The following is a 15,491-nucleotide window of genomic DNA, read 5'->3' on the forward strand; positions in this document are numbered from 1 at the left end:
GAAACGGGGAGAAGATGGCGACTGTTGGCGTAGAACACAGAGGTAGAACATGGACCTAAAGGACGCACAGTCGACTTAATGACGAGGGGGATGTGACAGAAGACGACGGGGGAGTGCGTGCAGGGCCGACGTCGATCAAGCCTGATAAACTCAGCTCCAGAGTGCACCATCTGTGCCTTTCCCCGTGGTAGGAGAAATTGCACCTGTCGTTGGCAACTTCAAAACATCCTTCGTATAATATGTAATAATTATATTGAAACTAAAACTGATGGAAGAGAAACAAGGGTGTGCTTCTTAGATTGCAGTCTGTCTACAGGTACACACAGCTGGTATTATGGTACAGATCATATACATTAGATTTAGATGTACTCTGCTTCAGCTGAGGTGAGGTGTCTTCGGCAGCAGTAGACTAGGTCCACTATATGCACCGTCCTCCTTCAAATTCATCAAGTAGAACATACGATGTGCGATCGTAGAGTCAGACAGTGAAGGCACTAGACACAGTGAGCACTGGGCAGCCCAGCATGATACGAGATAAAACTGCTGACAATACCGTTAACAATTAGAAATGCCAGCTGTTACGAGAAGTGATACTGGTTTCGTGTTAAAGAATCATAAATCCAAGCTTCTAATCTTAATCTGTTTGTTCAAATTCGGGATTAGCTGAAAAGATTTTTGGTGCAACTCGTATACGTTCCGTTTACGTTACTGATATCAGCTGTTCCGATAAGCAAAGTAAATACATACAGTGTTTCGATATGGATACCAGCACGAGTGTCAAAGAAAATTCAGGGGAAAAGCATGAGGCGGACGAAACGAACAATAAATCGGAAGATGAAAGCGAAGGTTCGACAACGAGCCAAGGAAGTGATTGGCATTACATGCCGGATACAGTTCTCTTGAATATCTTTCAATATTTAACACCTCGGGAATTGACAATTGCTGGAGAAGTATGCAAGTCGTGGTACAGGGTGTCGCACGACGAATTTCTTTGGAAGGACTTGTTCTATCAGACATACAAAATAGACCCGGACATAGGCATCAAGCCAGGTTTGTTTTACTATATTATTTATAAATAGGTTGTACTTTTTTCCGGGACTAAAAATAAAATCGAACCGTTCACGTCGATGTAGAGTAATTGTTATTATATTTAGACTGCGGAATTAGAAACGCATTCATAAATGGAACGTGCAGATCTTATAAATCCTAATATTGAGAAAAAGACCACTTCAAAATACAATACTTCAATATTTAAATCACGAGAGAAGTGCTCGTCGAAATCACGATTTTTCATTTGTTATAATTTGCATGAAAATCTATTTATATTTTGTATCATTACATCGACGGCAACTTTTGCAGGAAAAACTTCTTGGCTGGGAGAGTTCAAACGTTTAACATATCATATACCGCTGATAGAAACGGAATTACTTACGGAACATTGCCACCAAGTGTTGCACGTTAGTTTCTCGCACAATGGAAAAATGTTCGCCACTTGTTCGAAGGACGGATATGTTTTTGTGAGTCACTTTAGTTCAGAACAGGGTCGTCAAACTTTGCAGATTACTGATCCTTTAAAAATGTTCGAAAACCTCTTTTTGATACTATTTTCATGCATTTATTTTACAATTGTACATTTTACGTATATTAATAATACGGTGTATTTATTGTACGATTCGTGTTGTAGGTTTGGGAAAGTAAATATCCTTGTAGCATAAAGTACCTTCACGACATGAAAACGTTCAACTGGAAATATACACAGTTTTCACAGTTCAATTCCTCTGACACCTTACTCCTCGTGTGTGGCGCGCTCTTTGGAAGCTTCCTTGGGATTTCTGGAGAAATTGCTGTATTTAAATTATCACGTAAGGGACGTTGCAAAGCTACTAGCAAAATACAGTGAGCGAAAATCCTATGAATGCACATAAACCGTGTGAAATGCTGAAATAAATTCTACAGTGAATTTCTGAACGGTAGATCAGTTAGTAGCAATTATGGACGATCATTTAATTTTTGTTGTTGCAGCTAATTTCGAGCTGCAATGTAGAATAGTAAACAAGCCTAACGACACGTTTGGTGCATGGTACAGTGAACATTACCTCTTAAGTGGAAATTTATACTGGTTGGCACATTTAGTTAACACTAGTCTCCTGTGGCTTAATAAGGCAAGTCAAGAGTCATCTAGCGAACATGTACCTATTATGACACAACTGTTTAGGTACCACATGCGACAAATTATTTTTGATGGCATAGGTAAATAGCTCGCACCATGAAAATACGAAAATCTTACATATTTCAGGTTTTATAATCGCAATGCCTCATCGGTTCGCGCGATAATGGTAGCAAATTGTCTGACACCCGAGCAAAACGAACACGAAGAGCAACCTTCAACTTCCAATGCTAACGGGGAGAACGGAACTTCGACGAGTGATGATGTCTCATCTCCTTGTTCCGACAATTCGCTAGTTTTAGTTCATTACGCATCGTCCAGCTTTCTGTAAGTTAATCAGACGACTCGATCGCGTTCATAGAAGAATTCCGTCCGATTAAAAGAAATATGCATAGGTATACAACGCTGGAAGGTGGATTTATGAAATGGAAGAAACTTGGCGACGGTTTTGAGTATGCCACTCCTATACAATATAATCAGGAATACAGAGAAGTAGAAAAGGAGAAAAGCAGTAAGCAGGAGGATGACGAGGACAGTGATGAAAATTCTGAATGCAATCAATCAGAACCTAAAGGTAAACAAAATTTGTGTACAGATCGAGTGAATAGTTGCCGGAGGATGTCCCTACCTTCCTTCATTATCGGTCCTATAGAAAATGAAGTCCCTCCGACAACTCTGCGAGTGATCACTATTTCTGCTCACTGTGTGAATTTACAGAACCGCCGAAAGTGGTCGAGAGCGATGATGAATTATCGAATGCTGGCGAGAAGTACCTGATATTCACGACTGGGTCGAAAACGTACGCGCCGCATCAAGTGGGCTTCAAGAGAATAAAGAACGTCAAGTTTCCTAAACGAGTGGATCCGGGCCCTTCGTTGCGCGACAGGTTCAAACAGAAGAGGGAAGAAAGAGATCAAGAAAGGGAGGAGGTGAACTGGTTGGATTACGATTCCGTAGCCGATCAATTCGACAAGGTGGATCACTTGATAGATCTGCACGGTCACATCATAGGAATGGCTCTTTCTCCGGATCATAGGTCAGCAGTTAGTATGTAGTAAAAAATCCAAAGTACGTGGTCTGTCCGTAAAGTATTCGACCCTTGCTTATATCTTCGTTCCTGAATGGGCTAGGGTAGATAACGCATGCTCGCATTAGAGGCGGCATCCTAATACGGTAAAGAGCAAAAATGTTTTGCTTTTTACTGTAAATTGCACAGCTATGTGACAGATCCCTGCATGCCGTCATTCGAAAGCGCTTCATGAGCATCGCGTTTTACGATGACTGAGTAAATGTTAGTTGTGTAACAATTTTTCGTGAAACATGGCACCTTCGCTCGGTATAACTCCTTGCGACTGCTGCTTGTCTCCCAAAATAAGAAATCGTCTCAAAGGAAAAAGATTAGCGGCGAATTTTGTTCGTTATTTGTAAAGATGATTTTAAGAAGAGTTTCCGTAAGCGGAAGGATCGTTGGAAGAACGTTGTGGCTTCCAAAGGACATCATTGATATTAACCAGGAATGATACTTCTTCCCGCTACAGCACAAGGTCGGACACTTCCCGAACAGACCATGTATCAGGGTTGCAAATAAATGATTAAATCTTTAATTCGATTGAACACCAATTGGCAATTGACGTCCCGTTTTTTATTCGGATTTGACTAATTAAGAATTAAAATTATTTAATTAGCTTAATTGGAAGATATTCGAATTAAAGAATCTGCAACCCTGTCACGTAACTGTGCCGTCCTCGCTGTTTCAAATGAACATCGAATACACGTGATATTATAAATGTCCTCAGATATCTGTACGTGAATACAAGGCCATGGCCACAAGGCTGCGTCATTACAAATCCGTTGCAGCCTCCGCCTATTGCTCAAGAGATCGACATACACGTGATCGATCTAGTGACGTTGAAGCAAGTTGGCACAATGCTAAGAGCTCACAAAGCCTATACACCGAACAACGAGTGTTTTTACATCTTTCTCGACGTGTGCGACGATTACGTAGCGAGGTGAGACGTTCTACGTATTATATCCGCATTGACAGTAAGATTTTAACTAACATTTTCAATAATGAGATCGTAATTACCAGCGGTGCCGAAGATAAACATGGATACATCTGGGACAGACATTACGGCATATGCCTAGCGAAATTCCCTCATGCCGGTGTCGTTAACTCCGTCGCTTTCAATCCGCGCGATCCGGAATTTTTGATAACTACCAGTGATGATCATACCGTGAAAGTTTGGCGAAGTCGAGCCTCGATACGTTCGCTGAATTTCGAGGAAGACTCGTTTCCCAGAGGTATGGAAGTAAGACACAGGCGAAAGTTTCGACAAACCGGTACCAATATCGACCCGTTAAAGACTATTAAATTCCCCATTTAAGTATACGCTTGAATTACTTTTTTATCGTCGCATTTCTATAGGAAGTTAATTCGATTGCTCGGCCGATTTCGTGGAAGCGGTGTGTTTTCGTTTAAAAACGCTGTATAAGAGATCTTTGCCCGAGGCGGAAGATCGAATGGCACAGGGGCGCGATCTCGGTTGAGCGATCCTACATCTACGTGTTAACAAATTAACTCGGAATTTGATGGTGGTACACAAGTGTTTAAATATATTTCGATTGTTAACAAAATAAGTCTTACGTCCACAAAGGAAGAAGACAAAAAGCGAGACTCTTTATATACATAATGTATTATACATGTATCATCGAAATGTACTAATAATAATAATTATTCTATCTGTAATTACATATAATACTTACGAGGAACTTTAAATGAAATGTTTTAATGATCGTAAAGATGAATTGTAATATAAACTATCTTAATTTCAAAGATAAATGTCAAATGTGTCAGTGGCCGGAGCAGTAAAAATGAAGGAGCACAATATTCTGTCACGCATATCTGTTCTTAGATTGTAATACGTGTAAAATAAGTATACAGTACATAATTAATAATTACAGTTCTTGTAACTGTCTGCATATCAGTAAAGTTTCGTCATAATTGCAATTTGATCTTTTTTTTTAAACTACTCGATCATTCCCAAGTAATAATATGCTCTGTACAGCTACCAAAAATGATTTTCGACTTCGAATCGGGAATCGTTTTGGGTAGCTGTATGAGCGTAGGAACTATAATTAGTTTTACTCATAGACATAAAAGAGTAGGTCGAGCGTCCAATGTATTTTTGTATCCCATAAAAGATGGAAGAAATATGCTTTGAAGGAGTTTTCTCGATCGCCTCTCCTTCTCAAGCGTTAAAGGTGTAGTCCACAGGGTAGCTACATCCCATTTCTTTCACAGCACAACTACGATACTCGACCACTTTGGTGTCCCCTGATTTACACTTTCGACGTATATGGAACTTGTGTCCATGCCTCGAGTAGTATAAGCTCAAAGGGTCTCCCACTTGGACACTCGTTCTATCCTCGTGTCTATTGTTTTATTACGTTCAACGGAAACAGATGTATAGTTATTTATGATCGATTACTACTTATTAACAACAAATTGACTGGCTACGAACATTAAGGATGTATTGGCTATACAGTCAATCCTAAAAGTAAAGTATTCCCAAAAATTTCGAAAAATACTTCAAATAAAAGTTGTTTTTTCTCCTAACTTCGATATTTAATGAGTTAAGTATGATTAATCGGCATGTTATAGGTCTTGAGAAAATCCAACCATTCCACCGCCAAATCAGCGAACTTTTGACAAAAAATTTCGTTTTTCCTCAATTACTCCTAAACCGGTGGACCTACGAAAAAATGTATAGGATCATTTTGTAGAGGACAGCGAGATCTACAATTTCCATATAAAAGTTTTTTGTTAGCGTGAATAGTTTACGAGTAATTTGCAAAAAACTGATTTTTCGTTTTTCGTTAATAACTCGTAAACTATCGAAGCTAGCGAAAAACTTTTATATGGAAATTGTAGATCTCGTCGTCCTCTACAAGAAAGGTCCTATGCAATTTTCCCGTAAGTCCAACGGTTTGTAAGTTATTGGCAAAAGACGAAAATTTTGCAAAATCTGAAGGGAAAAATCTCGGAAAAATCGAAAATTTTTTTTTCGTCAAAATATCGAAAAATATCCAAATATATTCTAAAAATCGTCAAATGTTCCAGACTTTTTAGGCTTGGATTTCCTCAAGTGAGTTGTTTCTTCCAACTTGCACACCAAATACCAGAAAGTTTTCTTTGGGTTACTGCTGATCAATAAGAGTGCATGCAAATTTTAAGTGACTATAATTTTTCAAAAAACCTACGAATTGATTTAAAATTTTTCAGGTAGCTTTTTTATAGTAATAGGAATCTATAATAACAAATTCAACATGCTAGCATTGTTTAAGTGTATAGTCTATACATCCTTAAAATGTGTAACGAGCGATTGATAAAGATTTATATTCTCCTTTCAGTTTTAATAATCACATTCGCTATCAATATTCGTCTAGGTTTCAAGAATAAAAACATTGCAAGTGAAACTTGCGATAAAAGCTGTCAACGTTAATAGGACGAATAACGATGAAATTGTATTTAAAATTGTAATTACTTTTGATCGACATAATCGAATTGAACTGGAAAATAATTTGAACCATGTAAATACTACGCAATTCTAATATTACATTTATAAATAATTAATTGAGCTACATACCTAGTTTCTTTACACTTTTCTTCTATACAACATTGATTCGGCAAAAGTAAGCCTGCTCGTCTGAACGAATTATCGAATCTGAAACAGTTAGAAAGACTCCAACAATTTTTATACACATTTGTTTTGAGAAAATGTTGTTTACCTGGTGCGGTGTCTTACCTTCATAGGTTTATCTGGATTGTGCTGAGGAATCTTTTTATGGGCATCTTTGTGTCCATGACAATGTTCGCATTCGTCGTCATCGCTGTCTTCGGAACTACTTTCGTCGAAACTTCGAGACTTTTCGTATATACAACAACCTGAAACGAATTTTCATGCGAATACAAGGCGAGGCGTTTAACTATGCCATTTAAATTTACGTACAAATAACTTATCTCGTATAATCAAGCTTTTTTTTTCTATTATACGACATGTACATACACGGTGATAACTTACATTTAGATTTCTTCTTATTCATGTGCTCGTTATCCACGGTCCCTTGCTTCCATTGAACTTTCTTACTCGATTTCGGTTTCCTGAGACACAACCGAACGGTCGGGACATCCTGTAAAATAAAACATTAAACATACACGTGTATAAAATATAAAAAGATTAAATGTGTAACGAGCGATTGATAAAGATTTATATTCTCCTTTCAGTTTTAATAATCACATTCGCTATCAATATTCGTCTAGGTTTCAAGAATAAAAACATTGCAAGTGAAACTTGCGATAAAAGCTGTCAACGTTAATAGGACGAATAACGATGAAATTGTATTTAAAATTGTAATTACTTTTGATCGACATAATCGAATTGAACTGGAAAATAATTTGAACCATGTAAATACTACGCAATTCTAATATTACATTTATAAATAATTAATTGAGCTACATACCTAGTTTCTTTACACTTTTCTTCTATACAACATTGATTCGGCAAAAGTAAGCCTGCTCGTCTGAACGAATTATCGAATCTGAAACAGTTAGAAAGACTCCAACAATTTTTATACACATTTGTTTTGAGAAAATGTTGTTTACCTGGTGCGGTGTCTTACCTTCATAGGTTTATCTGGATTGTGCTGAGGAATCTTTTTATGGGCATCTTTGTGTCCATGACAATGTTCGCATTCGTCGTCATCGCTGTCTTCGGAACTACTTTCGTCGAAACTTCGAGACTTTTCGTATATACAACAACCTGAAACGAATTTTCATGCGAATACAAGGCGAGGCGTTTAACTATGCCATTTAAATTTACGTACAAATAACTTATCTCGTATAATCAAGCTTTTTTTTTCTATTATACGACATGTACATACACGGTGATAACTTACATTTAGATTTCTTCTTATTCATGTGCTCGTTATCCACGGTCCCTTGCTTCCATTGAACTTTCTTACTCGATTTCGGTTTCCTGAGACACAACCGAACGGTCGGGACATCCTGTAAAATAAAACATTAAACATACACGTGTATAAAATATAAAAAGATTAATTCAATAAATTGCATTGAAAAACACTTGTATTCGAAAAACGTTTTATTGTACATTATTTGAATTATTCATTGATAATTCGATGAAAAGTATGTAACGAAATGATACATAATTTTCATATAAAAAGTAAGGGATGATTTGCGAGTTAAAAAATACGATTTATTTTATAAATATCGTTCATTGCACAATTTTGCATTTCTTTAATGTCTGTATTTCCTTATCGGTGTAGTTCAAGATATTTTTTAATATTTCGTCGGTATGCTGCCCCATTGTAGGAGGTGCAGATCGAACTTTATTCACAGCGTAACTGTACGTTACAGCAGGTCCCACGACTTTCACTGTTTTTCCTGATGAATGCTCCAGCTCTTTGACCATTCTCGTGTGTTTTACATGAGGATCTTCGAAAACCTATAAAATTCTCTTGTATAAAAACTATCGGGCTTCTTTCCTGGGCCTGAACATCCGTAATATTTTACCTGTTTCAACGTATTTATGGGACCATACGGGAACGAAGCACCTTCGAAGACAACCTCCCATTCTTTATTCGTCTTCATTTTGAACTCTTTTCTGAGAATGGCCAACAACTCTTCTCTGTTTGCTACCCTCGATTTATTATTTTTGTATTTATCGATCTCAGACAATTCAGTCAGTCGCATTCTTTTAAGCAAATCCAGGAACTGTAGATCGCTCCCAGTTCCGACGGTCATATACCCATCTTTTGTAGGAAAAGCTTCGTAGGGTACGATGCTTTCGTGTTCCGAGCCCCATCTCGTTGCTTCTTTGCCAACGTTCAGATAATTTGATCCAATGTTGATTAAACTGGCAAGTTGAGTCGAAAGTAAATTACACTGAATCCACTGGCCTTTGTTAGTCGTCGTTCTCTGATACAACGCCGCTAGTATAGCACCGTGCGCGTATAATCCCGTTGTTACGTCGGTCATCGCTACTCCTACCTTGCACGGTGCTCCGTCCTTCGGACCGGTCATATGCATCAACCCTCCAATAGAAGCAGCGATCACGTCGTATCCAGGCCTGCTGGAATAGGGTCCATCGTATCCATAACCGGTCATCGAACAGTACACAAGATGTGGTGCCACTTTCGAGACATCTTCATATCCCAAGCCTAACTTTTTCAATTTCCCAGGTACATAATTTTCTATCAGTACGTCAGATTTTTTTGCCAGCTCGTAAATGATGTCTTTCCCTTGTTTCAAATCGATGCATATACTCTTTTTGTTTCTATTAATAGAGAGGAAATAAGTAGCATCCTGGATCCCTTCAATGAATGGTGGACCCCATGTTCGTGCTTCGTCCCCGGTACCTGGTTTTTCGACTTTCAGAATCTCCGCTCCTAGGTCACCGAGGATCATCGTGCAATAGGGACCCGCGATTATTCGCGTCAGATCCAAAACGCGAATTCCAGCCAAAGGCGAATTGTCGTTTTTGGTGCTCGTGCATGAAAATCTTTGATTCTTGATGTTCGATAAGAATCTTAATTTTGACCATTTCGGCACAAGTGCGAGCATCGTCGTAACCAATATGTAATGGCAAACAATCTTTTATATTATTCTTTCACCGCTACAATAATGTGCACGTATTCATTGATTAATTACACCGAACGTACTGCTCACATGGACACATCGAGGACACTTTAACGCTGATAACGCTGATAACAGTTGATAATAGCTGATTGAGTTTGCACAATTTATCAAAGTATTACAGGGATATCAGAAAGGATTTTGAGTAATAACAAAAAGTGTTTATCGTGACGAAATAACGACATAACATGAATACAGATTATGCGTAAATACCTGGGCCGCTGAATCTGTTTCATCCGTTTTCAAAACAGTCTCCGTCTGTACTTGAGTGGCCGATGGCTCGGATGTCGATCTCTCCATTTGCGAAAAGGATTTCTTCTCTGACGAAATGGCACGGTTAAACTCTGTATATATGATGTTGAATACGATTTAACGACGCGTTTATTTCATACTGACATCATTCGAAATCGGTTAAAAACGACGCCATGTTTAAAATTTTGAAGCCTGTATTTGGGCGCATACGTATACGCGGCATGCGTGTCAAATGCGTATAAGTAAATCCGTGAGAGCGAACGATCGGCTAAACTGCCGCATTTGTACGATTTCGTATAAATTCCTCAAGTCTAATGCCCAATTTTACACGGAACTGCAATTTTGAAATTAATAATAACATTTAAGATCCGTTCGGTGAATTTAATGGTTTTTTAAAACTGAATATGGAGGTAAGACATTGTTTATGATTGTTTAACCTCTTTGAACGAGTGCGTGTAGTGGCTATGTCGCAACATTAATAAACATGATTTTTTCGTAAATACTTTCAGCCAGTTGCAAAAGTTCCTTTGCCGTTAGAACCTATAAAGTCGAATCAAGTGGAGGACAGGAGATTATGGGTGGGCAACTTGGATTTAAGAATTAATGAGTAAGTATTTACTCAGATTCTATTGATCTACGGTATTTTTAACTCGAATCGTTCCTATCTTTGATTCTTGATGTTCGATAAGAATCTTAATTTTGACCATTTCGGCACAAGTGCGAGCATCGTCGTAACCAATATGTAATGGCAAACAATCTTTTATATTATTCTTTCACCGCTACAATAATGTGCACGTATTCATTGATTAATTACACCGAACGTACTGCTCACATGGACACATCGAGGACACTTTAACGCTGATAACGCTGATAACAGTTGATAATAGCTGATTGAGTTTGCACAATTTATCAAAGTATTACAGGGATATCAGAAAGGATTTTGAGTAATAACAAAAAGTGTTTATCGTGACGAAATAACGACATAACATGAATACAGATTATGCGTAAATACCTGGGCCGCTGAATCTGTTTCATCCGTTTTCAAAACAGTCTCCGTCTGTACTTGAGTGGCCGATGGCTCGGATGTCGATCTCTCCATTTGCGAAAAGGATTTCTTCTCTGACGAAATGGCACGGTTAAACTCTGTATATATGATGTTGAATACGATTTAACGACGCGTTTATTTCATACTGACATCATTCGAAATCGGTTAAAAACGACGCCATGTTTAAAATTTTGAAGCCTGTATTTGGGCGCATACGTATACGCGGCATGCGTGTCAAATGCGTATAAGTAAATCCGTGAGAGCGAACGATCGGCTAAACTGCCGCATTTGTACGATTTCGTATAAATTCCTCAAGTCTAATGCCCAATTTTACACGGAACTGCAATTTTGAAATTAATAATAACATTTAAGATCCGTTCGGTGAATTTAATGGTTTTTTAAAACTGAATATGGAGGTAAGACATTGTTTATGATTGTTTAACCTCTTTGAACGAGTGCGTGTAGTGGCTATGTCGCAACATTAATAAACATGATTTTTTCGTAAATACTTTCAGCCAGTTGCAAAAGTTCCTTTGCCGTTAGAACCTATAAAGTCGAATCAAGTGGAGGACAGGAGATTATGGGTGGGCAACTTGGATTTAAGAATTAATGAGTAAGTATTTACTCAGATTCTATTGATCTACGGTATTTTTAACTCGAATCGTTCCTCCACTATCTTGTGTTTGCTATATTTTTATATTAGTGTAGTAAGAATATTATAATTATGAAAAGTTCCCGGATTTTAATCATTCTTCTAATACATAATTCTCAAACTATGTTTGTTCAATGAAAAACCTAACTGTTTATTTGTTAACTGGTACCAACTCCTAAAACTTGTTCAAAAACATGGAACAATCGAAAAGTTCGACCTGCTGTTTCACCGATCAGGCCCCCAAGCTGGTCAGCCAAGAGGATACGCATTCGTTACATATAAATCTGTCGAAGATGCTAAGGCAGCCAAAGATGCTTTACATAACTTGAAAGTAGGGGCTAAAAATATCATCGTCAGATGGGCTCACAGCGTGACAGAGGTAGCTATTCAGTAATCTTAGTAATAAACGTAAGCATAATGCAAACAATACCAATATTCATTTATTCGTTTACTCGTTCAAGTCTGACATGGACAAGCCAAAACCTAAAATAGATATACCTGCCCTAGCCGGAGCTAAAAAGGAGGACAAAAGAATCAGGTAAATTGTTTATACAAATTGATACGATACAGGTTTTAATCTTAATTACTTTTGTAGTCGAGAGACAGCGATTCAAGCGATAGAGGCGAAACTGAAATTAATGAAAGAATCTGAAGAAGAGTTTGAACTGAACAAGCCTTTAAATGGGTCACCTGTAATACAGCTGTATCAAAAGTCAGAGAATCCAAAACCGTCCACGTCTACACGTTATCACAACCGCAGCAGTCATTCGTATCACAACAATAAGCCGTACAACCGTCAGAAGCCAAGGAGATAATTCGAATTCGTTTCGTTTATTTGTTTGTTAGCGTTACAATTAAACCTACCCGATCTATTTTTGTGTGCGGTTACCCGACAATTCGGGTTCACTCGGGAAATTTACTCGACTTCAGGCCGAAATCTTGAAAGTCTGTAATATTTGGGTACTCAAAACGGAAGCATGTTTCTTGTCTGACCTAAGTTTTTACTCATGCAAGCATGCTTTTCGGGCTGTCGACCAGAATCGAATTGAAGCGAAACCTACTCAAAATCGCGGATACCCGAGCTTCACGAACTCCCGAAATCCCGACTGGATCCAAAATGATTACTAGCCAACTCAACCCTCGGATTGAGTACTCTACACCCCGAATTCTTATCACTGACCGTTCGTTCCATGACCGTTTAGTTAATATTTATATAATTTATGTTTTCCATTTGAACAATCATTAAATCGCTTTTGTCACATCGTCTTACATCTTTCGATTCAGTCTGCTTTTAGCTGTTTTTCTACTGTTACAACATGATTCCTACGATGAAATGAGAGATTGCACTCTACATGCAGAAATATCTTGATTGACAATGTAATGCTTCATATGTATTGTACATTGATGTACAGGTATTTTCGTAATCTCTGATATCTTTTTATAATAAACAGATATATATATATATATATATGTATATATATATTACAATACAAAAGTACATGTACATAAACTTAAGAAACTAAAAGTACAATTATTTAAGTAAACGTGATACTAAATATTTACTATAATAAAATTTATTTTTTGTTTGTAATATAATTTTTAAAATTACAATTCATCCTCTGGCGGACCATTTCTATATTTTCCACGCATGTGATAAGGCAGAGGTACTATGGCAGGACATGGCACTTGGCCTGGTATTAAGCACATACAACTCCTTAGGCAACCGACGCCAAAATTAGCAGGATTGTCTTTCTTCTTCATTGTTATACTCTCCTGCAGTAAGGTTTCACTGGATTTACCGACTACTTTGGTTAGATGATGCAGTATATCTTCTTTACTCCTACTGTCTAGATCGATTAACATTCTCTTTCCATTGTCTGCGTAGAATTTAAAAAGAGATCAATATTTTTCTATATCGTTCTAACGATTTAACTCTAGTCCTATTCGTATAATGCTATTTCAGAGCCATTACATTTTTCTCTGAAACAGCATTTCTCTCAATACAAAATACTTAGAAGCCATCAAAACAGTACATACCGTAATAACATGTAATAAACGGTGTGGGCGTCATATTTTTGAAAGTTATAACTTGCACATTTGGATTCTTGTATTGAACCTGGCTCAAATGCCAAAATACAAAATCCCTTAAATCAAGTGTATTAGTTATATTGATTATCATTAATGCGATATACTAAAACACGTTGAAATGTTTAGAAAATTTACCTGGTACCTTTGTGATGGTCCCCGTGTGTATTATAATTGACGGAAAATATTTGGATTTCATTTTTCAATATTAATCTACCAGCATTTAAGTAATTTACAGTCCTCCGTATAGGCGACCTACCTATCATAAACGGCATTCTTGCTGATTTTTTTAAAAAAATCGGAAACTATACTATTCTTTCCGTCGTGTTTACTGTTCACGCACGTTGAGATTGTTGAGAATAATCTGTGATCATCTGTTCCGTGAACACAGTCGAAATACTGATCGTACGGTCACGATTTTATATGGATTTTATATAGACGTATTAGTGCAATTCGTGGAGGTTGATGGTGGTAGTAGTGTTATATATATGTATATATATATTACAATACAAAAGTACATGTACATAAACTTAAGAAACTAAAAGTACAATTATTTAAGTAAACGTGATACTAAATATTTACTATAATAAAATTTATTTTTTGTTTGTAATATAATTTTTAAAATTACAATTCATCCTCTGGCGGACCATTTCTATATTTTCCACGCATGTGATAAGGCAGAGGTACTATGGCAGGACATGGCACTTGGCCTGGTATTAAGCACATACAACTCCTTAGGCAACCGACGCCAAAATTAGCAGGATTGTCTTTCTTCTTCATTGTTATACTCTCCTGCAGTAAGGTTTCACTGGATTTACCGACTACTTTGGTTAGATGATGCAGTATATCTTCTTTACTCCTACTGTCTAGATCGATTAACATTCTCTTTCCATTGTCTGCGTAGAATTTAAAAAGAGATCAATATTTTTCTATATCGTTCTAACGATTTAACTCTAGTCCTATTCGTATAATGCTATTTCAGAGCCATTACATTTTTCTCTGAAACAGCATTTCTCTCAATACAAAATACTTAGAAGCCATCAAAACAGTACATACCGTAATAACATGTAATAAACGGTGTGGGCGTCATATTTTTGAAAGTTATAACTTGCACATTTGGATTCTTGTATTGAACCTGGCTCAAATGCCAAAATACAAAATCCCTTAAATCAAGTGTATTAGTTATATTGATTATCATTAATGCGATATACTAAAACACGTTGAAATGTTTAGAAAATTTACCTGGTACCTTTGTGATGGTCCCCGTGTGTATTATAATTGACGGAAAATATTTGGATTTCATTTTTCAATATTAATCTACCAGCATTTAAGTAATTTACAGTCCTCCGTATAGGCGACCTACCTATCATAAACGGCATTCTTGCTGATTTTTTTAAAAAAATCGGAAACTATACTATTCTTTCCGTCGTGTTTACTGTTCACGCACGTTGAGATTGTTGAGAATAATCTGTGATCATCTGTTCCGTGAACACAGTCGAAATACTGATCGTACGGTCACGATTTTATATGGATTTTATATAGACGTATTAGTGCAATTCGTGGAGGTTGATGGTGGTAG

At 37.2% G+C, this 15,491-nt stretch overlaps 7 protein-coding genes across 15 annotated transcripts; 2 read left to right on the forward strand and 5 right to left on the reverse strand.

Annotated features, from left to right (window-relative positions):
• The first annotated feature begins 137 nt into the window (after positions 1-137).
• On the forward strand, positions 138-4,966 carry Fbw5 (F-box and WD repeat domain containing 5). 3 transcript variants are annotated; one of them, XM_026816293.1, is made up of 10 exons: positions 138-1,050; positions 1,360-1,517; positions 1,685-1,862; positions 2,023-2,215; positions 2,297-2,494; positions 2,563-2,741; positions 2,885-3,203; positions 3,964-4,176; positions 4,257-4,468; positions 4,593-4,966. In XM_026816293.1, exons 1-10 carry the CDS (start codon positions 759-761, stop codon positions 4,598-4,600), a joined length of 1,950 nt encoding a protein of 649 aa, XP_026672094.1. In that variant the 5' UTR covers positions 138-758; the 3' UTR covers positions 4,601-4,966. The 3 variants fall into 3 exon arrangements, with proteins under 3 accessions (XP_026672094.1, XP_017885455.1, XP_017885457.1); XM_018029966.2 differs by having other exon boundaries at positions 138-316; positions 364-1,050; positions 4,257-4,966; XM_018029968.2 differs by having other exon boundaries at positions 138-316; positions 380-1,050; positions 4,257-4,966.
• Positions 1,685-7,392, reverse strand: LOC108628186 (E3 ubiquitin-protein ligase PPP1R11-like). Of its 6 annotated transcripts, none has more exons than XR_003389599.1 (4): positions 7,249-7,385; positions 6,973-7,112; positions 6,814-6,891; positions 1,685-1,832 (listed from the first exon to the last, which is right to left on the reverse strand). XR_003389599.1 is itself a non-coding variant. In XM_026816297.1 (4 exons), the coding sequence occupies exons 1-3, from the start codon at positions 7,268-7,270 to the stop codon at positions 6,823-6,825; spliced, it is 213 nt and encodes a 70-aa protein (XP_026672098.1). In that variant the 5' UTR covers positions 7,271-7,392; the 3' UTR covers positions 1,685-1,832; positions 6,814-6,822. The 6 variants fall into 6 exon arrangements, 3 of the variants coding, with proteins under 3 accessions (XP_026672098.1, XP_026672097.1, XP_026672096.1); XM_026816297.1 differs by having other exon boundaries at positions 6,814-6,873; positions 7,249-7,392; XR_003389598.1 differs by lacking the exon at positions 1,685-1,832 and adding an exon at positions 5,055-5,599.
• Positions 7,393-7,585: 193 nt separating this feature from the next.
• On the reverse strand, positions 7,586-10,310 carry LOC108628207 (protein phosphatase 1 regulatory subunit INH3-like). Of its 2 annotated transcripts, none has more exons than XR_001916777.2 (5): positions 10,092-10,307; positions 8,123-8,231; positions 7,847-7,986; positions 7,688-7,765; positions 7,586-7,610 (listed from the first exon to the last, which is right to left on the reverse strand). XR_001916777.2 is itself a non-coding variant. In XM_018029974.2 (5 exons), exons 1-4 carry the CDS (start codon positions 10,176-10,178, stop codon positions 7,697-7,699), a joined length of 387 nt encoding a protein of 128 aa, XP_017885463.1. In that variant the 5' UTR covers positions 10,179-10,310; the 3' UTR covers positions 7,586-7,610; positions 7,688-7,696. The 2 variants fall into 2 exon arrangements, 1 of the variants encoding a protein (XP_017885463.1); XM_018029974.2 differs by having other exon boundaries at positions 7,688-7,747; positions 10,092-10,310.
• On the reverse strand, positions 8,418-11,234 carry LOC108628205 (succinate--hydroxymethylglutarate CoA-transferase). The gene is made up of 4 exons (XM_018029970.2): positions 11,143-11,234; positions 10,810-10,997; positions 8,757-9,758; positions 8,418-8,688 (listed from the first exon to the last, which is right to left on the reverse strand). Exons 2-4 carry the CDS (start codon positions 10,855-10,857, stop codon positions 8,458-8,460), a joined length of 1,281 nt encoding a protein of 426 aa, XP_017885459.1. The 5' UTR covers positions 10,858-10,997; positions 11,143-11,234; the 3' UTR covers positions 8,418-8,457.
• Positions 11,235-11,295: 61 nt separating this feature from the next.
• LOC108628206 (putative RNA-binding protein 18) lies at positions 11,296-13,086 on the forward strand. The gene is made up of 5 exons (XM_018029973.2): positions 11,296-11,591; positions 11,691-11,788; positions 11,993-12,206; positions 12,289-12,365; positions 12,423-13,086. The coding sequence occupies exons 1-5, from the start codon at positions 11,586-11,588 to the stop codon at positions 12,640-12,642; spliced, it is 615 nt and encodes a 204-aa protein (XP_017885462.1). The 5' UTR covers positions 11,296-11,585; the 3' UTR covers positions 12,643-13,086.
• Positions 13,087-13,395: 309 nt separating this feature from the next.
• On the reverse strand, positions 13,396-14,346 carry LOC108628192 (putative 28S ribosomal protein S25, mitochondrial). Its single transcript, XM_018029943.2, has 3 exons — positions 14,051-14,346; positions 13,865-13,971; positions 13,396-13,704 (listed from the first exon to the last, which is right to left on the reverse strand). The coding sequence occupies exons 1-3, from the start codon at positions 14,185-14,187 to the stop codon at positions 13,433-13,435; spliced, it is 516 nt and encodes a 171-aa protein (XP_017885432.1). The 5' UTR covers positions 14,188-14,346; the 3' UTR covers positions 13,396-13,432.
• Positions 14,347-14,499: 153 nt separating this feature from the next.
• On the reverse strand, positions 14,500-15,388 carry LOC108628191 (putative 28S ribosomal protein S25, mitochondrial). The gene is made up of 3 exons (XM_018029942.2): positions 15,155-15,388; positions 14,969-15,075; positions 14,500-14,808 (listed from the first exon to the last, which is right to left on the reverse strand). Exons 1-3 carry the CDS (start codon positions 15,289-15,291, stop codon positions 14,537-14,539), a joined length of 516 nt encoding a protein of 171 aa, XP_017885431.1. The 5' UTR covers positions 15,292-15,388; the 3' UTR covers positions 14,500-14,536.
• Between the last annotated feature and the right edge of the window lie 103 nt (positions 15,389-15,491).

Source organism: Ceratina calcarata, unplaced genomic scaffold (assembly GCF_001652005.2).
Source record: "Ceratina calcarata isolate Rehan_Ccalc_2016 unplaced genomic scaffold, ASM165200v1 scaffold511.2, whole genome shotgun sequence".
In the NCBI taxonomy this organism is placed as follows: domain Eukaryota; kingdom Metazoa; phylum Arthropoda; class Insecta; order Hymenoptera; family Apidae; genus Ceratina; species Ceratina calcarata.